This window comes from Dipodomys merriami, unplaced genomic scaffold (genome assembly GCF_024711535.1).
Source record: "Dipodomys merriami isolate MVZ:Mamm:240054 unplaced genomic scaffold, mDipMer1.0.p SCAF_2, whole genome shotgun sequence".
NCBI lineage: Eukaryota > Metazoa > Chordata > Mammalia > Rodentia > Heteromyidae > Dipodomys > Dipodomys merriami.
Genome location: NW_027203381.1, coordinates 72073989 through 72100175, shown reverse-complemented (window position 1 = coordinate 72100175; position 26187 = coordinate 72073989). Strand labels below are relative to the sequence as shown.

The window sequence follows — 26187 nt, the reverse complement described above, 5'->3', positions numbered from 1 at the left end:
TGTTTTCTGTTTTTTTGTTTGTTTGTTTTTGTCAGTCGTGGAGCCTGAACTCTGGGCCTGGGCGCTATCCCTCAGCTCTTCAGCTCAAGGCTAGTGCTCCTCCACTTGAGCCACAGTGCCACTTCTGGCCTTTTCTGCTTATGTGGTACTGAGGAATCGAACCCAGGACCTCATGCATGCAAGGCAAGCACTCTACTACTGAGCCACCTTTCCAGCCCCTTTTAATTTTTTTTTTTTTTTGGTCATGGGGCCTGAACTCTGGGCCTGAGCACTGTCCCTTAGCTCTTCAGCTCAAGGTTAGTGCCCTACCACTTGAGCCAAAGTGCCACTTCTGGTTTTTTCTGCCAGTGTGGTGCTGATGAATCAAACCCAGGGCCTCATGCATGCAAGGCAAGCACTCTGCCACTGAGCAAACTTCCCAGCCCCTTAAATGAATTTTTAAAGAAAACAAAATAGGAAGACAAATGGCAATTTAAAAATTATGCTTAAGTGGAAATGGAGGTCTGACTCAAATGGGTAGAGCACCAGCCTTGAGCAAAAACGCCAAATGAAAGCATGGTGAATAGGACACGGATCATTTCTGCTTTCATAGAGCTTGTTTATTAGTGTGTACATAAATAAACATACTATTATAGCTTGAATTAGTTCATGACAACCCTTCTACATTATAAACACAAGGGTAAGATCATTTCAAAATGTATGCTTTGAAAAGGACTGTAAGAACTGAAGGATGACTAGGAGTTAACTAGGTTAGAATCAGAGCATAGTGAAGGGATTTGAGCATCATACATCTTCTGAGGTTGGGAGTAGGCAGGTTAGAAATGGATTGGCATCCTTGAGGCTTTGAAACAAGGATAATATGGTTATAATGCAGAGAGAATTATGAAGTTGCATAAGATGAAATAAAATTAGGGTTTCTAGGTCTTTACTTAATGATACAGGTTTAGAATTTTTTTTTATTGTGAAGATATTGTACAGAGGGGTTACAGTTACATGAGTAAGGTAATGAGTATATTTCCTATCGAGCATGTTACCCCCTCAGGTTTAGAATTCTTAAGTTTTATTACTCTTAAGTGAAAAATTGAGATTGATATATGGCTTTGAAAATGTGAAAAAAGTATCAGTGGATTAGGACATAATTGGTTTATCTATAAACATAAGGAAGTTGGTGGTTTGTTGTGGAAAGATTGTGGGCTCTGAGTCATGAACTCAGTTCATTTCTGCTCTCTTGTTTAATGATGTGGCCTTTGGCAAATTACTGTCTCTCTGAGCCTCTGTTCTTTCATTTGTGGAATGGAACAGATAGTGCCTTTTGTTGTGAGAACGAAATTAAGTAAAATAGAAAAGTATTCAATAGAGGGCCTGGTTCATACAGATGTATAAATGTACCTTTTGCTGTTATTATTTATTTACCTCCTTCCTCCTCAATATCAAGGGACAACTGCTAGACTGTCCATAAAGCATGAGCAAAGCAAACGTGATGGACACAATGAAAGCATGACAAACCATTATGTCTGAAGTAACATTAGAGTATTTCAAAGGTAGTCCTTGCAAGAGTCTTGCAATCTATCTCAATGGCAGTTTTTTTTCTTATTACAAATGTGCATCAACTGAGTTGATAATGTACTTGGGAAAATTGTCTTTGCATTTCACAAAAAGAATGAGATGACTAAATTTTCTATGAAAAGCCATAATAATGCAGAACACTTTGTAGTCTTTGCAGAGTGGCATTTAATTCTAGTAAAATGAAGACTTCCTAACAATGGTAACATACAATCTTAAAATAATAGAGTTCATACAATTAACTAGTTACATTTAGTATAAGCAAGATATACTACTTGGGAGAAAGAAACCTGTTAGGTAGATGTTTGTGGTGTACTATATTATTAACATAACAAAAAATATAGGATCAAAAATGTTGAATTGTATTATTGGAGGATAATGGATTACTTTTCCAGTTGGGAGTTCTCAGTGTATGGAAGCCAATTACCAATTGTGTTCAAAATTTGCAATTTTTTTTTCAGCAAAGCAAAATTTACTTCTGTAGAAGGATGTACCATCAGCCAAAACTCTGGCAAGCAAACTCAAAGAGGCTGCACCCCTCACTGTTTATCCCTAACATTAGGGCCTGCCCCTTTGCTCAGATTGATTGAGCTCAGTTTCACAATCTGCTTATGATTAGCTAGTTTCAATAAGGTAAAATATATTTACATAAGGTGACTTTGAAATAAGATTTGAATACTAATGAAATGTCCAGTTTTGGTAATGGCAGTGAATATTTTATGAAGAAGAAAAACCACTTGGAAGCCGAGCACCAGTGGCTCACGCCTGTAATCCTAGCTACGCAGGGGGCTGAGATCTGAGGATCGCAGTTCAAAGCCAGCCTAGGCAGGAAAGTAAGACTTGTATCTCCAATTAACCACCAGAAAACTGTAAGTTGCGCTGTGGCTCAAGTGGTAGAGCTCTCACTTTGAGCTGAAGAGCTCAGGGACAGCGCCCAGGCTCAGAGTTCAAGCCCCATGACCAACAAAAACAAACAGAATACCACTTGGGAAAACATATTTTGGGCTAGTCATGCTGGCATGTCTATAATTCTAACATTTTGGAGGAAGGTCCAGCAAGATGGAAGCTAATTGGTACTACACAGCAAGACATTTTTTTAAAAACTGAAGATGGTCCATGTATGGCACATACCTGTAATCCTATCTACTTGGGAGGTGGAGTTTGAGAAGTCAAGGTTTGAGGGCAGTCCAGGCAAAAAGTTAGTGAGATTCCCTTTTAACAATGAACCAGGAATGGTAGTGCATGCCTGCATTCCCAGCTACTGTTATTTGAGAGGTGAAAGGAGAGGGATTTCAGTCTGAAAGTAGCCCCAGGCAAAAACTTGAGATCCCCATCCAAAAACTAACCAAGGCATAGGCCAGGCACCAATGGCTCACCCCTGTAATCTTATTTTTTTTTAAATTTTATTTGTGAACATACTGTACAGAGGGGTTACAATTACATGGGCAGGATAATGCATACATTTCTTACCAAGCATTGCAGCCTCCTCCTTTGTTTACCCTTCACATCCCTTCCCAGCCTCCCCCCTCCCCCCCCATCCCAATCCTTCCCCCCCCCCCCCACACACCAACGTTGTAAAGCTTGTTTTGGACATGACAACTTGTACTTCTCTTTGTTGCAACAGGTCCACCTGTATCCTTAAACGATTTGTTTTTCCCCCTCTCCTCCACAAGTTATACTGACATCAAATATAGTGAAAGCAGGGGTTATACTGTGGGGGAGGGACATACAAAGCAACAAAGAAATAATCTTATAAATGTGTTAGAAACACATGCATGAAAGAAAAAAACATTAAAATACATATCTAAGGGTTCATTTTCCTAACCTCACATTATCTGACCTTTTCCGCTTGACTCATACATATACTAGATATTGCAAATAAGGGAAACCATGGGACCTATGTTTCTTTGGGCCTGGCTTACTTCACTTAATATAATTTTTTCCAAGTTTTTCCATTTCTTAACAAATGGGGCAATGTAATTCTTTCTGATGGAGGCATAGAATTCCATTGTGTATATATACCACATTTTCTTGATCCATTCATCTACTGAGGGGCATCTGGGTTGGTTCCATATCTTAGCTATTCACCCCTGTAATCTTAACTAGTTTGGAGACTGAGTTTGTGAAGATTGCATTCAGGCCAGACTGGGCAGAAAAGTACATGAAACTCCATTTCAATTCCTAACTGGGTATAGTGGCACACACTTGTCATCTTAATCCTCCTATTGGGGAGGATCATGTTCCTCGGCCAATTGTGGCAGAAAAGAGAGACTCCAGGCCAGTGGATAGAGATGGGATGAAGTAGCAGTCATCTGTGATCCCAGAAATAAGAAGCCTAAAGTAGTCTTAAGCAGTCAGGTACATGCGTAGGTTGCAAAATGAGATTGTATCTCAAAACTTACCAAAGAAAAGGAAGGTTTGAGGCATAATACCCTGAGTTCAAACTTCAGTGTCACCCTAAAATAAAAATAGTAGTAACTAAAACATAAAAACATTGGAAGGCATCCTAGTACTGCCAGAAATTTTTTTTTAAAAAAAGAGAGAGATACCTATTTGTGTTCTATGCTCTACTTATTGGTTGCAGAGGGGAGGTATATATGTATACTAGAACTTTTTGTTGTTAAATCAAAGAGGTTTCAATTCAGCATATCAATAGTACAGTTTAGAAAGGTTTTTCAATAGAACATGGTTAATTTGAATGGTTCAATGTTTAAAGAAGTTTTTGTTTTAATTTTAATTATTTAGGAATAATTTTAGTTTTAGAAAAAAGCTTTATTGGGCTGGGAAGGTGGCTCAGTGGTAGAGCTCTTGCCTTGCAAGACTGAGGCCCTGGGTTCAATTCCTCAGCACTATATAAGCAAAAAGAAAAAAGCCGGAAGTGGTGCTGTGGCTCAAATGGTAGAGCGCTAGCCTTGAGCTGAAGAGCTGAGGGACAGTGCTCAGGCCCAGAGTTCAGGCCCCACGACCGGACCCAAAAAAAAAAAAGTTTCATGTATAAGAAAACACCAAGTAATACCTGATCCCATATTTATTTTGTTAACATTTTATTGTCTGATTATTTTTTGACTCATTAAAAGGAATTTACAAATACAGTGACCTCTTTTTTTCCTTAATTTTTTTCAATATGTTTTCTAATATGTGAAACATTCTTTTACCTATATGGGATAGTATTCATTTGTAGCAAATTGAATACTGATATTGTACTTTATTGCCTACTTTTGTTTTCTTTTTTTTGTTGTTGTTGGTCATGGGGCTTGAACTCTGGGCCTGGGTGCTGTCCCTGTGCTCTTCAGCTCAAGGTGAGAGCTCTACCACTTGAGCCACAGCGCCACTTCCTTTTCTTTTTCAATTGACTCTAGAACTGTCCTTTATAGCATGTCAGCCCCCTTTCTGCGACAGAATCCAGATTAGGTATCACATTATAGTTGCCAGCTCTTTACACTCCTTTGGTTGGAAACATTTCCACCACCTTTATTTCTTTTTCACAGCACTGAGATTTTTTTTTTGTTTTCATTTTATTTTATTTTTTTTTTGTGAACATACTGTACAGAGGGGTTACAATTACATTGGCAGGATAATGTGTACATTTCTTATCAAGCATTGCAGCCTCCTCCTTTGTTTACCCTTCACATCCCTTCCCAGCCTCCCCCCCACCCCCCCAATCCTCCCCCCCTCCCCCCCACCATTGTTGTAAAGCTTGTTTTCGACATGACAACTTATACTTCTCATTGTTGCAACAGGTCCACCTGTATCCTTAAATGACTTATTTTTCCCCATCTCCTAGCACTGAGATTTTTAAAGTATTTATCTCCCCTTTAAACAAATGCTGGTCATCCTGGTGTTTATTGTTGTGCATTTTCAGCCAGAAAGTAAGATGAGCACTGTGTCTTTTCTTTGTACACCACATGTGTAGATGTACTGTGTCCATCTGCCCCTCCTTAGTGATGTTAGAATACTTGGTAAATGTGTTGTCTTGTTTCTACTACATATTTTTCTTTCTCAACTAATGAACAAGCATTGGAAGACATTTTAAAATATGCAAATATACTGGTCTTCATAAAAATGTCCCCCTCAATTTAACATTCATGATTATATTTGCTTGCTTTACATTTTACTATGTTGGTATAAAATGTTGATTTTTCAAATTTTGGCACTATCTCCTTATTTATTAGGGCTCAGCATTCTGCTGCAAGCAAAGTCTCCTTTTTCCTCACTTACTTATTGTTATTAGTGGTGCTATAAACTAATAATAAATTATTCTTCCCCTCTCCCAGTGTTTCATAATTCGTTACTCCATAAAGGATTTGATTCTTGGGTCAGTGGTGACGAAGAAATCAGTGACTACCTGCAATTATGTACAATTTTTTTTTGTGCTGTTAAGGCCTTTTTCTGGGAATAGTGTCCATTACTTTTGACTTGAGTGTGTTAAGTGCCGTGGGCTTTTGTGAAGGCTTTGATTTTTAAGCTGTTTGTAATGTTTATGTATTTGTATATTCTTTCCCATGTGAATAACTGAATTTTTAGGACCATAGTATATCTCCCTCTCTGAAACACCTTATAATTTTCATTTGCTATTTTTAAAATACAACTTTAGGTAGTGTTATATTTTGGCTTAAGTTTTTCACTGGAGTATATAATAAATGCTAATGTCTTCATTGCCACTGTGGCAGTACTTTATGATATAGAACTAGTCTTGTGTGAAGCAACGAATTACCTTGATTTCATTTGAAATTTTAAAACCAATGTTTTTTACACTGTAGTTTTATTAGCTCCCTGGGAGTGAGCTACATGATGTTGTGCACTGAAAATTACCCAAATGTTCTCGCCTTCTCTTTCCTGGATGAGCTTCAGAAGGAATTCATAACTACTTATAGCATGATGAAGACAAATACCGCTGTCAGACCATACTGTTTCATTGAATTTGGTAAGGGCCTGATTCTCCCCCACTTTTTTATTATCCTATCTCCATCTAGTTAGTCATAGACAATTTTCTACCTAATAGTAGGGGTTAGAAGGAAAACTTCAACTACCTTACTTTTGACAGAATTGTTTGGCAAATGACAACTTTTTACTTATTTAGATACCTGTTAGAAAAAATTGTGTTTGAGCTTAAAGGCAGTGTGATTTTGATTAATTCCAGAGGACAGTTTCTCAATGAGAAATTTATTAAGTCAGATTCAAAGTTTTGTGGTTATATAATAATCTTTTACAGTAATCTTGCTTAATGTAGGACAGTGGTTGGCAAACATTTGCTGGAAAGGACCAGAGAGTGTGTGGCTTTAAAAGCCACACAGTCTCTGCCAATTCTGCCATTGTAGCTTGAAAGTAGCTACAATACATAAATGAATGAGCACAATTATAGTCTAATAAAACTATTTGCAAAACCAGCAGGCTCAATTTGGCTATGGGTAGTTGTTTGCTCAACTCCTGATAAAAGGGGAAAAAAACAAATAAAATTCTTCTTGGAAGATATTTAAGAAATATCATTGTTTTTATTAAACTTATTCTTTATTTAAAGCACTTATTCTAATGGTGTAAGCAATAAATATGAAAACAAATTTGTAGCAACATGTTGTTTGTGTTATGTAATTGCAACTAATAATCTAATATTTCATAAGGTAAGAATTATGGTAAAAATTAAAACTTTAGTTTAAAAGTAAAGCCATTTGTTTCTGTAATTCCTTGAAATGATTATCATACACTGAGGTAATGTTAAACCCTTAGTTTAACACTTCTTTAGTTTTTAGTTTTAGAGTGAAAAACTGTCTACTCCAGAATATACTGTATAACACAAGTAAATTGGAAATTCCATGACAAATTGAATAACAAACTTTATAAAATTTACTACCCTTGAACATCACATTCTCAAATGATTTAATTGACAAATGAATCCAAGGAAATTTATTTTTTTATTTTACATAGATAATTTTATTCAGAGGACCAAGCAGCGATATAATAATCCCAGGTCTCTTTCTACAAAGATAAATCTGTCTGACATGCAGATGGAAATCAAGCTAAGGCCACCTTATCAAATTCCCATGTGTGAATTGGGGTCAGCCAATGGAGTCACATCTGTATTTTCTGCTGACTATAAAGGTGCTGGTAAGATTTCTTCTGGTGAGTTCTGGATTTCAATTATGTCATTAATTTCTTTTTATAAGAACTGAGGAACTCTTGAAAATGAATTACTTTATTCTAGTATTTTAAATTAAGTATGTAGGAGACTATAACAATTCAAAGCAATCATTTTTCTCAGTTGTTAACAAGAAAACTACCAGATAAGTAACTAGGAAAATACTTTCAAATAATAATCATAAAGGATCTCTTGCTAGAACAACATTTAAAATTTCTTTGTAAGCCTTTAGATAAAATGAAAAATAGGTTTTGTTTTGCATTATATATTTATAGGCATGTAAAATACATTATGTTAGATTGGCAATATTTAAACCAGGTTTCTTGACTGAGACCCCAAATGGAAAGACTTCAGTGATTATCTGCTCAAACCTCTACTCCCAAAGAAAGTACACCTTCCTCAAGTGTTGTGACAGAATTAGAAACCTCATTGCTTTGTAAAGTAGTGTATGCCATTGCTGGACTGATTGTTAAAATGTTTTCTTGTATCCTGAAGTCTCCCCTTTCCCTCTCTTCTCACCCCCTCCTCCCAACCTTTAAATTGCAATCCTCAGATCTCAGCCTTCTGAGTTGCTAGGATTACAGGCATGAGCCATCAAAGCCTGGCCAAGTGTGCTTTCTTTAATGCCTATCAACTTGTCTAGGTTCTATAACTTGCCTTCCATCAGCTAGAAGGAGCATTATTGGATTTAAAGAAGCTAACTAAAGAAAAAGCATTGTAGTAAAGGAATAGCAAAACCAAATGAAAAATATCTAGGTGATACTGCTTTGTTTTATTCCTATACTATCATTGTTCCAAATGTACTCTACACCTGACTGTGCCTAGCATGGTGTCAAGTTGAAATGTTCAGTAAGTATGTTAGAAAACAGTGAATTTGAAGTCTGTTTTACTGAAACAAAAAAGAGCATGTAGAGCATAAAACATTAAAAAGAGGTTAAATATCTAGTTTAGCTGTTAAAATGAGAAATAATCCTTCAGTAGGGTTACCTTTTTGCATTTTATATAGGCAAATTTTCCTGGTAACTGTTCTCTAAATACAAGTCCTCCTTGCCCCAAATCCTGTGAAGGAGAGAGGCTGGGAATTGGGAAATGGCCACTTTAGAATTTCTTTCTCATACGATTTGTCATAGTGCCAGCAAGCACAATGCTTACATTGTCCTTGTTAAAGGAGGCTTAGCATTTGCTTTTATACTTTCAAATTATCTTTAGTCATTTTGAAATAAGAAGTTTATAAATGATGTGCTATTCTTATAAATAGACTGCTTCAAAGCCAAAAGGCAATTATTAGAAACTTAATAATATATATGGACTTACTGTACATTTCTTATATGGATACTCATTGACAAATGTAAACATACCTTTCTACCGAAGAATGGCTACCCCTTAACCATATAAAACTAAATAATTTTAGTTATAGTGTAGAGTAGTATTATTTGTGACTTTTAAAAATAGGTCAGTTTTCTTACATTTTAGAAGTATGTTTCACATAATCTAGTCAGTTGGTGGTTTTTGTAGGCCCATATTAAGGATTCACCTTTTAGTGAACCATTTCTTCCTTACTGAGAGATGGTGGGAAGGGAGAGAAAACGAGTTACAAAATACAACTTATTGGTAGGTAGATTTGTTGAATAGGTTTTTAACTGGTGAGATTTTTTATTTCCTCTACTGATTAAAGATCTTGGTGTCAATACTTTACTCAAGTTTTTTGATTTTCTGTTTTCATATTAAAATCTCAAGAAAATTGAGAGATAAGACACAGACAACAAAGAAAATTTAGGAAAATGTTCTGTTAGTATTTTCTACTGAATTTTAATAAATACTTGTGATATGTAGGGTTTTTTTTCTAGCTGTTTAGGGAGTCTTTTCTGCTATAACGGCTAAATATAACTTGCAAAGGTTTAAGCCCTTCTTATATTAATGTTCCACCTCATTAACTTCATTGTTGGGATTTTCCACTTCAGTAGTTTAAATAAAATAATAAAAATGTGGTCTTTGTTCTCTTTTTGCCTATGTCTCCCTTTTGAGGTCTAATGATTATGTACTTAGTTTTGTGTTTTTGTTTGGTCTCCATTGTTAATTCTTTTAAGTGCAGGATGCTAATATAACTGAAACCCTGAAAGATTATAGAGAATGTGTAAAAATAAAATGTCAATTTTTCATCTTGTATTTTACTGTTTTAACCTTCAAGTGGTATTCATAGGACCAAGAACTTTGTAACTATTAGACTGCTTCCTAAAAAGTTCAGATTGTTGATGGTTCATGCCCTTTTACATGTATCCAGTCATTTTTATAGACTTGGAACCTAAGTAAGAAGGAGCTTTGCTTAAAATTAAGCAAGCTATGTTTGTCCTATACAATGTGTTCCAAGTATTTTCAGAAAAAATAGTAATTATGCTAAGAATTTCCAAGCAAAGTCATCTTTGCAAATACTTGTGCTACTTGCAAATGTTAGACATAGTTAAGTGAAATGTTTTCCCAAATGACTTACTGCCAAATAAATATCCCAAATTCAAGTTAGATGTCTTTGTTTAAAATGTAAAGTAAAAGATTTTAATTTGAGTACAAGAGAATGGAGCCTGGTAGCAGTGGCTCATGCCTATAATCCTAGCTATTCAGGAGACTGAGATCTAAGGATTTCAGTACTTAGCCGGAGCTGAGAAGGTCCATGAGACTCATCTCCAATTAACCCCAGAAGAAGCTGGAAGTGGTTCAAGTTAGAGTGTTAGCCTTGACCAAAAGGATTCTAGGGCACTGCGCAGGCCCAGAGTTCAAGCCCCAGGACTGGTCCCCCCAAAAAAAGGAAATAAATGAATGAATGGATGAATGAATAAATGAATAAATAAATAAATAAAGAGGAGGAGAAGGAAGTTTTTATGTTGTCAAACATTTTACATTTTAAAAAAGAATATTCAGTTACTAAAATATGTTTGTATAAAATTACTTATTTTTGACCCCTTTAAGTAGTGAATTTCTGTTTAACATAAGTTCAGCCAATATGAGATGCAGATACTCACTTTCTAACCACTTATTTTATTTTCTAGCTCACCAGCGACTAGAACCAGCAACTTTGTCAGGGATGGTGGCATTTATCCTTAGTCTTTTATGTGGAGTTCTGAATTTAATTCGAGGTTTTCATGCCATAGAAAGTCTCCTGCAGGTATTGTGCTATTTTTAAATTTTTAGGTGACTACCTATTCATTTCTCCTTGTTAATTGATTTGAATTGGATGAAGTCTTAGTGCAGTTTATATTGCATGCTTAGAAGGCTGTGTTCTTTATACCTACCCTCTCCTCTCTTCCGTTAAAAATACCAATTTCAGCCCGGCGCCCGTGGCTCACGCCTTTATTCTTAGCCACTCAGGAGGCTGAGATCTGAGGATCATGGTTCAAAGCCAGCCCAGGCAAGAAAGTCCGTGAGACTCTTGTCTTCAATAAAACTGGAAGTGGCGCTGTGGCTCAAGCAGTAGAGTGCTCCCCTTGAGCTGAAGAGTGCAGGGGTAGTGCCCAAGCCCAGAGTTCAAGCCCCATGACCGACAAAACAAACAAACAACAACAACAACATCGATTTCTAGTTGGCGTCTTTGACTTCATCAGCATACATTTATTTCTTGTGTCCTCTTTAGGAGGTACTGTGAGGACACTGAGCTATATGTGACATGGGACTTAGAGTTGCACAGCTTAAAGATGAATTGAGGAAGAAAAAAAGATGAATTGAGGAGGCAAAGAAGTTCATGGATAATTGCCAAGTATGCAGAACTGGGAAGGGGAGAGGTCAGTGAGTCAGGACAGAAGTGAGCAGTGTGAACTGGTCTTATAGCTGCAGAGGAGAGTACATGTGGCCAGTGTTCATATGCTACTTCTGTGTATTTCTGCTTAGTTATTTGACCCTTTTTATTTTTGGTCAGTGGTCTTTTAAAACCTGAACTACCTAGGAAATCATCAATGCTATGTTCTCCTTTATATTGTCCATCCTTTGGTCTTCAGTCTAGCACATTTAAGACTGCACAGTTTTCCTTTCCCTTGTTTTTATTACTTTCTCTATAAAGAATTATCAGTGCCTCCACATCATGAATCAAACATATCTCTCTACTTTTCTCTACTTCTACTTCTTTCTCCTATTCTTTTGGTCAGTATTAAGCTCAGAATACCCCTTAGAAAGATCCACTCAACACTTTATATTCTGTTTTAAATGCGCTGCTTGAGCAATAGTCAGGGTGTACTATTCAACAAACACTGAATTCATTTAGCCTCCCAAACCCAAAAGCAGGTGAAATAGGTTCTGCTAGAAGAGCTGAACTTATACTCAACATATGGGACTTTTCATCACTTTTCAGTTCTTCCAGAAACACCTTTTGCCCACAGGTAAAGTCCCTATTCCCTTTCAGGTATAGCAAGCTATCTGTTGTCCTGGGCCTTCCTTTTCCTTGTCCTCTACTAAGGACAAGGAGTTTAACACAAAGAGTTTAACCTTTTAGCTAACTAGACAAGCTGTCAAAGAGAATAAATGGGCAGTTTGGAAACTGCTGACAAAAGAAGCTAACACAGTAATAAGATTGTCTTTATTGTTGTTGTTTTAAGATTTCATTGATACAATGGAAAGAACAGTAATGTAGGTGTGTGAAGAGTTGATTTTTTTGTTGTGGAGAAAAGGTTTTTTTTCCTCTTACATCTCTAACTTAAAATAGTGTATAAGTTACAGAGCCTGAGCTTAGGTCATATCGCCTTTTAAGTTAAAATGCAGACAAGGATATACTTCAAAAAACTTGTTAAGGGGAACTATAATTTCTTCAGAAACTCAGATATCCTATCTTTCCTGCTCTTGGGCTTATTCATTCCTTCTCTTTTCTCAGATTCATAATATAAAAACTAAGACAGATATTTATGCTCCTGAGATACTCTTAATTAGCTAAAGCTTCCATTAATTCCTAATTGTTTCATATTCTCCTTTTGATCTGCAGAATATTTGGCTCATTGCATTTGATATAATTTTGATAGAATTAACAGTTTGTAACTTACATGTAACTGATGGTTTCAGATTTCTCAGCTTGTTTACATTTTAAAAAGACTTTACACACCAGTATCTTTCTTGAGTATACATGCAGAAATTTTCATCAATGTTTCTTGGATATTCAAGGCTGCTTTAATATCTGAAATGGATTACCACAATTTGTTAGATTCAACTAGCTAAATAAAATAATATGATCATATCCACAGTGTAGATAAATATTTGACAAAAACCAACTCCATGCAAAATAAAATCTTGCAAAAAACTAAGAATAGAGGGTAACTTTCTGACCTTGATAAAGAACATCTACCAAGAAAAAAAAAGCAAAAGCCCTATAGTTAGTGTCATGAAGAACTAAATACTTTTCCCCTATGGCAGAAATAAGACAAAGATGTCTACTTACATGCTAATCAATATTGTATTGGAAGTCCTAGTTAATGTAATAAGAAAAAAAAGGAAGTAAAAGATCTATAGATTGGGAAAGAGGAAATAAAACTTTGAATATGACATGATTGTATAGAAAATTTTAAACAACAAAAACCTCCTAGAATAATAATAAGTGATTATAGTAAGGTTGTAAGATATGAGATAAAGTATACAAAAGTTACTGTTCTATATATTGGCAAGGAACAATTGAAATTTGAAATGAAAAACAGTACCACTGATACTGATTGCAAAGAAAAAGTTAATTAACAAACTATGTATGAGATCCTATTTAAAAACTATGCATATACTATAAAAACTAATACATCAAGTATCTAACTAAATAGAGATTGCATGTTCAGAAATAGGAAAAGTCAATGTTGTTGACTTTTGGTCTATAAATTCAAAACAATCCCAAACAAAGTCCTATCAAGTTATTTTGTAGATATGGATAAAGGAATTCTAACATTTATAGACCCAGTGTATACAGAAAAGCAAACCTCTATTTTTACTCACAACTCAGTGCTTTTAGAATTTCACTCTTTACTAGATGGGTGAGAGATTTACCCATTCCAACCAATTCTCCAATACCAACTGGGTGCCCTACAATTTAATTCATTTCTAACACTATCTACCTGGAGTTAGCACAGTCCTCATCACTTAAGGACTCAGTCCCATAAGACTCTCCCCACTTTAGTTGCCAGTTGCAAGTCTAGATTGTCACCTGTATTTATAACCAACCAACTCTAAATTGGAGATTCTCACAACTCCTTCCTGAGTGGCTTGCAGGATTTATGAAAACATGTTTACTGGTTTATTATAAAGGATATTACAAAAGATACAGAAGGGCCTGAGCACAGCAGCTTCTGTCTCTGTAGAGTTGGGGCTTGCTAATCTTCTCACATGTAGATATGTTCCCCAGTATGGAAGTGCTCCAACTTTATTGTCTTAGAGAATTTTAAGAAAGCATGACTGTTTATTAACTTAATATTCAGCTCCTCTCTCCCCTGAAGATGGAATAGGAAAAATCCAAAGGCTTTCAGCATGACTTCTTCTTCGTCTTTTTTTTTTTTTTAATCGGTTGTGGGGCTTGAACTCTGGACCTGAGTGCTGTCCCTCAGCTCTTCAGCTCAAGTCTAGTGCTCTGCCACTTGAGCTACAGTGCCACTTCCGGTTTTCAGGTGGTTTATTAGAGATAAGAATTTCATGGTCTTTCCTGCCTGGGCTGGCTTTGAACCGAGATCCTCAGATCTCAGCCTCCTGAGTAGCTAGGATTACAGGCGTGAGCCACTGGTGCCTGGCTTGACTTCTTCTTTTGTAACTAGTCCTCATCCAACAGTCCACCAAGAATTGCCTTAGAACAAAAGATGCTCCTATCACTACAAAATTCCATAGTGTTGATAATTCTGTGTGAAATGCTCCTATAACCTAAGAAATTACAAAGATCTTAGGGCTTTATAACAAAACCAAGAGCAAATAATAGAACAGATTTTCTAGCACCTCTCTGTATAAAGGTTTTAGGAAGTCTGTGTTAAGAACCAGTGGCAGATTATTATTTGTTTGTTCGTTTTTCACACCTAGAAGTCTATACATACTAAGAATGAGGAACAAAGTTGGAAACTCATATTACTAAACTTTTAAGACTTATTAGAAAGTACAATAATTCAAACAATGTGAATTGACAAAAGAATAGACAAGTAGATCAATACAACAGAATAGAGTCCAGAAATAAATCCACATCCATATAGTCAATGTATTTTTGGTACAGGAACAAAAGCAATTCAGTGGAGAAAGTTTACTCATTTCCAGTAAATGAGGCTGGAACAACTGGAAATCCACATGCAAAAGTATGAATATAGACACAGATATAGGCTTTACAAAAATTAACTCAGAATGGGTCATAGACCTAAATGGAAAGCATAGAACTTAAAATTTCTAAAAGCTAATATGGGAGACAACCTATGTCACCTATATGATCTTCGGTATAGTGAGCAAAAACTATGAAAGAAAAAGTTGGTACGTTAGATTTCGCTAAATTTGGCTTCTGTGAAAGACACTGTTAAAATAATGAAAAAGAAGCTACAGGGTAGGAGAGAATATTTGCAAAACACTTAATAAAGGGGTTTGCCTCCAAAATACACACAGAACTCTTAAAACTCAAAAATAAGAAAGCACACTAACCTAATAAATGACCAAAGATCCAAATGGATACCTTACCTGGGTATATATAGATGACAAGTAAACATAAAAAGATGCTCAGCATCATATGTCTTTATGGGGTTGCAAAATCACAACAATGTGATATCAAACACCTGCTAGAATGGTGAAAAAAAAATTGTACCCAGTGTGGATGAGGATAAAGAACAACAGAATCTTCCATTCAGTGTTGGTAGAAGTACAAAAGTGGTATCACTATTTCAGAAAAAAAACCAGGTTATTTCTCACAAAGCTAAACATAGCCTTGCCTTATTGTCCAATAAAAGTGTACTTATATCTTTCTTTCCAGATGAGTAGAAAGCTTTTTTCCCACACAGAAAATTGCATATGATGTTAATAGTAGCTTTATTCATAATTCCAAAAACCTAAAAGCAACTGAGAAAGATGACTTTCAAAGGTGAGTGGATAAGCTATGGTAATCCATACAAAGAACTGTTCTTCAATATTAAAAAGAAATGAGCTGACAAACCACAAAAAACATGGATAAATCTTAAGTGAATATTGATTAATGAAAGAAGTCAGTATGAAAAAACTACATACTGTGTGATCCAATTATGTAACATGCAAAGGCTGGAACTATAGATAGTAACAAAATCTGTGTTTGCTAGGGTCTTGGAAGAGAGATATAGAACATGAGATTCTTACAGAAGTGAAACTGTTCTGTGTTACTTTAATAGTGAACCTGTTCAAACCATAGAATGTGTAACAAAGAATATTTCCATGAGTTAATAATAGTGTATCAGTATTGGCTTATTGGTTGTAACAAATATACTACACTAATACAAGTTAGGAAATGTTGTGAACAGTGGATCTACAGGATCTATGGGAACTCTACTCAAGTTTCTATAGGCCTAAAGCTATTCTAAAGAATGAAAGTCCATTTTCAATAGCCAGCACTGAAAGACCTTCCTTAATAACAAGTTGAAAGAAAACCAGGCAAGGAAGAATATCCTCACTGTGGTTTTGATGTTCTTTAGTTATGTGAAGCCCCACTTGGAAGCAGTTAAAGTACAACATACTGTACCAGTTGGCCCTTAGAAGTCATCAATTGGGCTTTCTTTGCCTATGGAGGGATCATGGGCATGTGAGGGCCGGTGAGGACCTACAGTTTAGGAGTTGAGTGCACTGTTAGGATAATGGCCATTTTGAGAAAGTCCATTCTCTGACCTTCACCCTCCCAGCTCAATTCCAACAGTCCTCACCACAGACTGCTTACCAGAATAACAGTAGGATTTAATTTGCTGTCTACCAAAATAAAAGTAGGATTTAATTTACACAAATTTGAATATGTAAACTTTAGAGGCTAGCTATTCTTTCTTCCCCATAGCTTGAGCACATATCCGTGCTTCAGTCCTAGTAAATTCAGCTGTCTCCTTCCATACTTTTGCACACCTCAGTACTAGTGGAGCTCTACTGTTGTAAGCCAAGTTGGTGTGGGCTTCAGATATGGTCATGTTTCCCCACTTCGTGTTTGTATTCTGCACTTAAAGCTGTCAGTGGCTACTTTGGTTTGTGTCTGTAGTGAAAGCATTCAGTGTGGTTTGTCTTTGAAGCTATTGAAACTTCTGGTCATAAGAAAAAAATATATATGTTCTCAGGATTAGAATTTTAACTTAGGCTTGTGCTTGCTAGGCTGGTGCTATAACACTGAGCCACACCTCCAGTCCTTTTTTGCATGGTTATTTTCAAGAGAAGGTCTTGCTTTCTGTCCCAAGAGCATGCCTGCACTGTGATCCTCCTAGTACAGACTCCCACTAATGGGGATGACAAGGTTTGTACCACCACATTCAGCTTATCCATTGAGATGGAGTCCTACAGACTACTGAACAGCAGCTGGTCTTGAATAGCCCAGACAGGCCTCAATCTGCAGTCATCCTGTCCTTAGCCTTCTATTTAGATAGGATTACAGGGTGAGTTACTAGTGTCTGGCTTACTTTTTGAACCATATGAAAATTGCTCATTTAGTTTACAAATAGTAAGAATAAACTTTAGGGTATGAGCCATAGTAGAGTGCTTGTCTAGCATTTCTAAGATTTTGGGTTTAATACTTGTTAACTAAGTAGAAACAAATGACAACTTTTGTTATTACTATTTGATTAGATTTTTAAGTAATGAAAATTTCAAGTAAAGATAAATGTTTTCTAAAGATTAAGTAGTTTCCCTGGGCTTTTGTAGCTTATCTCTTGCTATCAGAGATTTCAGTTTCCCTAGAAACTTCACAGAAAATTTTTTCTATTTTTACAGTTTATTGTTAACTGATAGTAGGTATGAAAGTCATGAGGTAAATTTTGACTAAAGAAAAATCTGGAGTAGTCCATTCCATTTTTAAAAAAGTTGTTATTATACAAGGGTTATAGTTACAGGTCAGGTAATGAATACATTTATTTTCGGACAATGTCACCCCTTCCCATCCTCACCTATAAGTTGTATAATTCATGTTCAACATAGTGTCTAGTGAGTATCACTGGAGTAGTCCTTTTTTGGGGGGGAAGAGGAGGTCCGGTTGTGGGGCCTGAACTCTGGGCCTGGGTGCTGTCCCTCAGCTCTTCAGCTCAAGGCTAGCGCTCTACCACTTGAGCCACAGCACCACTTCTGGCTTTTTCTTTTTGCTTATGTGGTGCTGAGGAATCGAACCCAGGGCCTCATGCATGCAAGGCAAGCGCTCTACCACTGAGCCACCTTCCCAGCCCTGGAGTAGTCCTTTTTTAATAGTTGGCAATTCATAATTTGATCAGTATGTATACTTGTGTCTTTGAAGGTAATTTTTTATTTATTTTTAAAATTTTTTTTTGCAAATTTTTTTATCATGAAAATACTGTACAGAGAGGTTACAATTACATGGTCAAGATAATGAGTATATTTCTTATCAAGCATTGTAGCCTCCTCTGTTGTTTCCCCTTCCCTAATTTTTTAAATGGCTGATAAGGAATAATTTCTTTTTCAGTAGACTAAACTTACTCCAGTGGCATTTCTTCTTTAATCTGATCCAGAAATCTATATATTGGTTCATGTAGGATTCTTAGCTATCTGAAAGATGAGGCATTTCCACCTGGCTATGTCCCTTAGTATTACCTGAATGACATGTTCTACGTACAAATAGTGAGGTTCCTAATTAGTGACTCTTAAAGAGAAAAGCAAGAAACAGCAGGATGAAATGTTGGAGGCAATGTAGTTTACAAGTAATGAGTCATCCAGAGGTACTTTTAGCACTTCTGATTCCCTCACCTAAGTGAGGATCTCTGCCTTTAGAAATGCACTAGACCAATAGTAGATATCCCGGTTGCTCCAATTATTGAGGATTTGATCTATCTAGAGAAAAAAATGTTGAAAATGACTGGTTCTTAAAAATATTTTTCCTTGTTTTGCTATGAGGGTGAAAGAGACAAAACCATACAGTATTGGAAATATCTGCCTTCAGAAGATTCCATCTCCTAAAAGATAGAATCTGTGATAGGTAAAAGGAAAAGCTGAGATGTCAGAATGCAAATAAACATAATGATAAACTTAGGAGGTTTTTAAAAACCAGAGTAGTTTAGAAGTATAAACTAGACTATTTTCAACAAGTATATCTTAATCCCAGTTAACCAGAAAAGACGCCTACAAAATCTTAGACCTGAGGTCTCTTGCTTTTAATTTTCCTACATTTTAAGTTTATTAGTCCTTACGACTTATGTTGGGTAACCAGTCTTTTTTTTTTCCATTTTAAGTCTCCACTAAAACCATTAGATTTAAGACATTGTTAGCTTTTTCTCTGGCACATTATATTTTGTGTTAAAAATAAATTCTACAGCTACTCTAGATAAATTGTGGTCAGTAAAAGTAGATCTTTTTGATTGCTTGTCTGCCATGTAGAAGAACTGTGCAAATCTTAGAACATAGGTTGTCAATCTTTACCTGCAGTATAGCTATGCCTATCACTGTGATAAGAAAGGGGTTGGGGGATTGTCAGTATCCAGAGTAAGTGGTTTCAGTATTTCTCTGATGGCTTGATTTAAGAGTATAGAATTTGCCGGGCACTGGTGGCTCACGCCTGTAATCCTAGCTACTCAGGAGGCTGAGATCTGAGGATCGCGGTTCAAAGCCAGCCCGGGCAGGAGAGACCGTGAGACTCCTATCTCCAGTAAACCACTAGAAAACCGGAAGTGGCGCTGTAGCTCAAGTGGTAGAGAGCTCGCTTTGAGCTGAAGAGCTGAGGGACAGTGCCCAGTCCCAGAGTTCAAGCCCCACGACCGACAAAAAAAAAAAAAAAAAGTATAGAATTTATTTTGGTATTATAATTTTAGATCTAGCTAAAAATACATGGCATATTTACTGAGTATTACTAATAAACAGATAATAATTTAAAGTTTACTTTTCTAAGACCTTGAATTCTAAATACTGTTTTCTTTTTTTTTTTTTTTTTTCTGGTCTTGGGGCTAGAACTCTGGGCCTGGGCACAGTCCCTGAGTTTCTTTGGCTCAAGGCTAGTGCTCTACCACTTGAGCCACAGCACCTCTTTCAGCTTTTTCTGAGTAATTTATTGGAGATAAGAGTCTCACGGATTTTCCTGCCTGGACTAGCTTCAATCCATGATCCTCAGATCTCAGCCTCCTGAGTAGCTAGGATTATGGGTGTGAACCTTAGGCATATGGTCAGATACTCTTTTTGAATGATTGCTATAATTATCTCCTAATATGTAACTTTAAGCTTGAGGTACATTTAAATTTGAAGACCTACATTAATTAACACTTAATGTTAAGGATTTGGCACAAGTTTATTATAGATTAATACCTACCACTCGAAATAACAAGGATTTATTAAAATATGTAATACTGAAACTTTTCTCTGGTATTTTAGTTCAGACTGAAAAAGTTTATAGTATAGTTTTTATTTTAGATTGGTATATTTGATTTAGTGTTCATAGTAATGTGTAAATTACATTGTTTATACTTCCTTTGCTCTGAGTTTACAGATGTTTATACACTGGTGGTGACTGACAACTTGTGAACGTATAAACTTTTATCACACTGGTTTATATTGAATATTCATTTAAAGATCATCTGTGCCAGGCACCGGTGGCTCACGCCTGTAATCGTAGCTACTCAGAAGGCTGAGATTTGAGGATCGCAGTTCAAAGCCAGCCCCAGCAGGAAAGTCTGTGAGACTCTTATCTCCAATAAATCACTAGAAAACTGGAAGTGGCCTTGTAGCTCAAGCTGTAGAGCACTAGCCTTGAGCTGAAGAGCTGAGGGACAGTGCTCAGGCCCAGGGTTCAAGCCCCATCCATAATTGACCCCCCCCAAAAAAAAAGATCGACTGTGAAACAATGAACTATCTAAGTTGATGCCTAGAAGCAGCAAAAAATTGAGCCTTCTGATAAGTACTGGTCTGGACACTGGAATTCGTGTGTTACCTCTGCCAGTGACTTTGTAACCTTAGGAAGTTTCCTTTACCGTTATGGGTCTCATTTTCCCATTCTGCAGGATGGAACTTTTAGACTCCATAAACTCAAGGACTGTTCAGCACCAACATTTAAAGGATTCTTTGCCTATAACAATGTTTGTCATAGCTACTATAAAGCATAAGTAGGGGCTGGGAAGGTGGCTCAGTGGTAGAGTGCTTGCCTTGTATGCATGAGGCCCTGGGTTCGATTCCTCAGTACCACATAAGCAGAAAAAGCCAGAAGTGGCACTGTGGCCCAAGTGGTAGAGGGATAGCCTTGAGCTGAAGAGCTGAGGGACAGCGCCCAGGCCCAAAGTTCATGCTCCACAACTGGCAAAAAATAAATAAAGCATAAGTAATTATTTTTCAAAAGAAATTAAAATTAAACATTATAAAATAATGTAGCTTATAAATAAAAATTTGAATACAGGTCTGACTTACTCTAGAAATACTCTCTTTTTTTTTTTTTTGGTCGGGTCATGGGGACTGAACTCTGAGCCTGGGTGCTGTCCCTCAGCTCTTCAGCTCAAGGCTAGCGCTCTACCACTTGAGCCACAGCACCACTTCCGGCTTTTAAGAAATACTCTCTTAACATGTTCTAAAAGGCAATTAAATACAAATTAAGAGAAAAATAATACCCAATTGTGGTACAATTATTAAGTTCCACTGTGTTTTGCAATGAAAGTTTGTACAACCATTTACACATTCTGTGATTAAGAACTATTTTCTAATGGGAAAGGTTTATAGTGTAATGTGAAATACTACTAAGCAACATATATATAAGTCATTGCATTTCTTTTCAGATGTACACACAGAGGGAGGAATGGAGGGAGGGAGAAAGAGAGGGAGGAGAAACAGGAGGAGGAAGAACAATAGGAAATACACGAAAATGTTAATAGTTTTCCTAGATGAATTCTTATGTGAATTTCTTTGTATAGTCAGTATTTTCCACTTTCTCTATAATGAATATTTTTTTTTTTTTTTTTTTTTTTTGTCGGTCGTGGGGCTTGAACTCTGGGCCTGAGCGCTGTCCCTCAGCTCTTCAGCTCAAGGCGAGCGCTCTACCACTTGAGCTACAGCGCCACTTCCGGTTTTCTGGTGGTTTATTGGAGATAGGAGTCTCACGGTCTCTCCTGCCCGGGCTGGCTTTGAACCGCGATCCTCAGATCTCAGCCTCCTGAGTAGCTAGGATTACAGGCGTGAGCCACCAGCGCCCGGCATCATGAATATGTTTTTATAATCAGGAAAAAAGTAATCTAAAAATAAAGGACTAAAACAGCAATTAAGTAGAACATACTTAAATGCTAGCAGAAAGGTTAAAATTATAAAGTGGAGAGATTTCATATTGGCCTTCCCAGCCTCTGGGGTAGAACTGGCTTGAGCACCCCAGACAGATTAATGTTCCTATTTTAAGATCTTCTCACCAGGATAAGCCACTCTCCCCTTGTCTTGCAGACAGTTCTGCACCTAATCATCTGTACCAAATGAATTACCTCTGTACACTACCTCTTGAAGGCATAGTTATGGGAGCTATTCTTGTGACATGTGGAAATTTTTATTGTATAAAGATGGTTTTTCTAGGTCAGGTGTAGTAGTACATACTTATAATCCAGAACTGGAGGGGCTAAGGCAAGAAGGTGGAGAGTTGAAGCTGTAATAGGCTACATAGCAAGACCCTCTCTCAAAAAACAAAATTTCCCCTAAAATAAATAAGAGGGCCATGAAAGAAAAACATTTAATACTCCTGCCTGTGTTCTTATTTGTTATACTTGGTAAATACATTGAAAGAAGTTGATGAATGTAGATATTTACTAGGAAGCAAAAAGAAGTAAGAAAACATGGGTGGTTGCATGTTTCTTTTTGTTTTCAAAGAAACACCCCATGCATGATCTAGCTGTGTGTTTCCTCTGTGTAGGTGTTTTCTGGCACAGCAGGCATGGTCCATTAGTCCTGAATTTTCTCATTGGCATTTAGCACACTCTAGTGGACAGTAGCTTTTCACTTGTCAGTTTTGCTTTGCTTTGTTTTGTTTAAATCATGTCACATTATTTTACTGGACAATTCAGTGATGTGCTTACTAGATAGTAAGGTTTGTCTGTTTTTATTTGAGTCAAGCAAAAACCCTCCTGATCAGGATTAACTTTATCAGCCTCTGGGCTTTGTGCATTTCAGTGCCAAGAGGAGGTTTGTGTATTGTAAGGGAACTGACTTCCCCAGTGGTTTTCATCTTCTTTTGGATGAAATGAAATTTATGGGGCATTACAAGACACAGGAACACTTGTAGTCTTCCTTGGTCTCTCATTCCTTGACCCTTATTTTGTATTTGTATTTTTTTGTAAAAAAAATTGTGAATAAACATTGCCATGCCCTGTCCTGATGTATTATTTTTGGAAATAGGCTTCCAGGAAAGAGGTAATCTTCTATGTCATTTTTTACAGAGTGATGGTGAGGATTTTAATTACATCATTGCATTTTTCCTTGGAACAGCAGCTTGCCTTTACCAGGTATGTTTTCTCCCATTTGTAAGAAACATGTCTCCATTATTTTATGTTCCTTTTGTTTCAGGTACCAAGTCTAATAATTATTTATGCATTTTAAATAAATATTAACAGTACCTAGTTGTCTCCTCCCCTGTGATTTTTGTGCTTAAGGTTGGTGCTCTACCACTTGAGCTCTACTTCTGGCTTTATTTGGAATCTCACATTCTGGTGCTGGTAGCTCATGGCTGTAATCCTAGCTACTCAGGAGGCTGAGATCTGAGTGTCGAGTTTCAAAGCCAGCCCAGGCAGGAAAATCCTTGAGACTCTTATCTCCAATTAACCACCAGAACACAAGAAGTGGCACTGAGGCTCAAGTGGTAGAGCACTAGCCTTAAGCTGAAGAGCTCAGAGACAGCACCCAGGCCCAGAGTTCAAGTCCCAGAATGGACAAAAAAGCCTCACAGACTGGGCTGGCTTCAAACATTGATCCTCAGATCTCAGTTTCCTGAGTAGCTTGATTACAGGCACAAGCTACTACTGGTGTTTGGCCTCTTTATCTTTCTTAATTTAAGTCTCCGTTGTTATTTGTAACCTACATTTCCATTTTGAGTGAACATAGAACCCCATAGTGAACATAACATTGACCCTTTTTTGTTGGTGCTTCCGAGGTGGTATTTTTTTTCTGCTTAGGGCAATCAAGGCTGCATCTAGATTTTCTAATGACTGTCCTTCAGCTTCTAGGCTCTGTTTGTGCTCTAGGCTGAGGATTTTATTCTCTGGGTAAAGTTTTTTTTTTTTTTTTTTTTTTTTTTTTTTTGTCGGTCGTGGGGCTTGAACTCTTGGGCCTGGGCGCTGTCCCTCAGCTCTTCAGCTCAAAGCCAGCGCTCTACCACTTGAGCTACAGCGCCACTTCCGGTTTTCTGGTGGTTTATTAGAGATAGGAGTCTCACGGTCTCTCCTGCCCGGGCTGGCTTTGAACCACGATCCTCAGATCTCAGCCTCCTGAGTAGCTAGGATTACAGGCGTGAGCCACCAGCGCCCGGCTTCTCTGGGTAAAGTTTTTGAATAGAGTGACATAGACAAAGCATGACTTTAAAATATTTAACTTAGTAGTGCTGAATAGGATGGATTATAAGAGCAGAGAGATTAGGGGTAAGGGAGGTGATTCTAGTACTATAGCAGGCAGACAGTAATAAGAACATAAACTGGTAATGGCAGTAGGAAAGGAAAATACTGCCCTTGAGAAGACTGACTAACACTTGTAGATAGCATGGTCAGGAGACTTAAAGGAGGAAGAGATTCTGTACTGGGTGATAATGGGGACTGGAGCTTGCTTTCCTAAGGCCAGGAGGAGGTGCAGAGTTTTAGGGATGGGAGACCTCATTGTGTCAGTGATCTAAACTCATGAATGGTTTTGTTAAAACATGTTAGGGTTCATTTCCCTAACATCAACTTATCTGACCTTTTCTGGTTGACTCAGACATATACTAGTTATTGCAAATAAGGGAAACCATGGGACCTAAGTTTCTTTGGGCCTGGCTTACTTCACTTAATATAATTTTTTTTCAAGTCTATCCATTTCCTAGCAAATGGGCAATGTCATTCTTTCTGATGGAGGCATAGAATCCTAAGATATGTATTCAGATGTTTCTTTCAGGTGATTGTTTCTAACACATTTATAATATTATTTCCTTGTTGCTTTGTATGTCCCTCCCCCATGGTATAACCCCTGCTTTCACTGTATTTGAGGTTGGTATAATGTGTGGAGAGGAAGGGAAAAAACAAATAGTTTAAATAGGGATACAGGTAGATCCATTGCAACAATGAGATATACAAGTCATTATGTGGAAAAATGAACTTTACAACTTTGGTGGAGGGGGGGAGGAGGATTGGGTGGGGGGTGGGGGGAGGATGGGAAGGGATGGGAAGGGGAAACAAAGGAGGAGGCTACAATGCTTGATAAAAAATGTACTCATGATCTTGCCCATGTAATTGTAACCACTCTGTACAGTATTTTCACAATAAAAAAAATGCACTCAAAAAAAATAAATAAAATAAAACATGTTAGGGTAAGCAAGGCCTATTGACTTCACTTTAGGTGATGCCTTTATCTGGCTTATTAGGAAAAAAAGACGGTTCACGATCAAATATAAGGCTCCCTAAAATTCTGTATAAGTCTTTGGGAAATTATTTGGATGAATCTATACATTTGAATTTTACATAAATACAGACTAGAAATTTTAGTTTCAGTGACCCCACATTTTTAAACTCTTGATTTTTCTCATTTAATATAATCTTCACAAGTTTTTTCTTGAATTTGACAAGTCTCATTAGAATGAATGTAGTTTTACATAACCATGTGGAAAATTTTATGAAATTTTCTATTTTATTTCCTACAATTTTGTCATACTATCAGTTTTGCAGGACTATACTGAAACCACATAGCCCTAGAGTGGAGGAGTCAGGACTAAATTCCCTTTGGATTTTAAATATTAGACTCATTCCACTATATCATACTCTTTATAGGCTAAACTAAATAAATCCAATTTTAACTTTTAGAATGTTATAAAAGGTATAAATATAATTTTGTAACTTCTGACATGCATGTGCTTATTTGATTCTAAAATAATATGAGGTAATATTAACTTTAAAATAATTTTGTGAATAGCCATTCTTGTAAAGTGTAAGCTTTGGTTGCTTTTTCTTATTAAAGTAATTTTAAATGCCTAATTATAATGGCAGAATTATTGACCTCTTATGTTATGCTAAGCCTTTTACATTCACTGCATCATTAAATTGTCATAGAAAGCCCAGACTAATCTGATTTGGGCCATTTTTCACTGCAGTTCAGTTCTCATACCTACTTACTGAGTTGAACCTTTGTGTTATTCCAGAACTAGTAACACTGCTCCACCATCAGGGAACTCTTAGTGTTACTCAGATGTT

At 36.8% G+C, this 26187-nt stretch overlaps 2 protein-coding genes across 8 annotated transcripts in view; one reads left to right on the top strand and one right to left on the bottom strand.

Annotated features, from left to right (window-relative positions):
- The window catches only part of Sec22a (SEC22 homolog A, vesicle trafficking protein), a 54549-nt gene that overhangs the window by 17921 nt on the left and 10441 nt on the right, over window positions 1-26187 (top strand). For 6 of the 7 annotated variants that reach the window (XM_070030055.1, XM_070030057.1, XM_070030058.1 and 3 more), the window contains 4 exons: window positions 6324-6487; window positions 7486-7680; window positions 10738-10853; window positions 23200-23265. In XM_070030055.1, coding sequence (XP_069886156.1) covers window positions 6324-6487; window positions 7486-7680; window positions 10738-10853; window positions 23200-23265 — 541 coding nt within the window. The remainder of the gene's footprint in view (window positions 1-6323; window positions 6488-7485; window positions 7681-10737; window positions 10854-23199; window positions 23266-26187) is intronic. The other variant, XM_070030059.1, reaches the window with a different exon arrangement.
- Adcy5 (adenylate cyclase 5) overlaps window positions 12310-26187 on the bottom strand; it is a 176260-nt gene continuing 162382 nt past the window's right edge. The window contains exon 21 of the mRNA XM_070030054.1: window positions 12310-12842. Coding sequence (XP_069886155.1) covers window positions 12825-12842 — 18 coding nt within the window. The 3' untranslated portion in view covers window positions 12310-12824. The remainder of the gene's footprint in view (window positions 12843-26187) is intronic.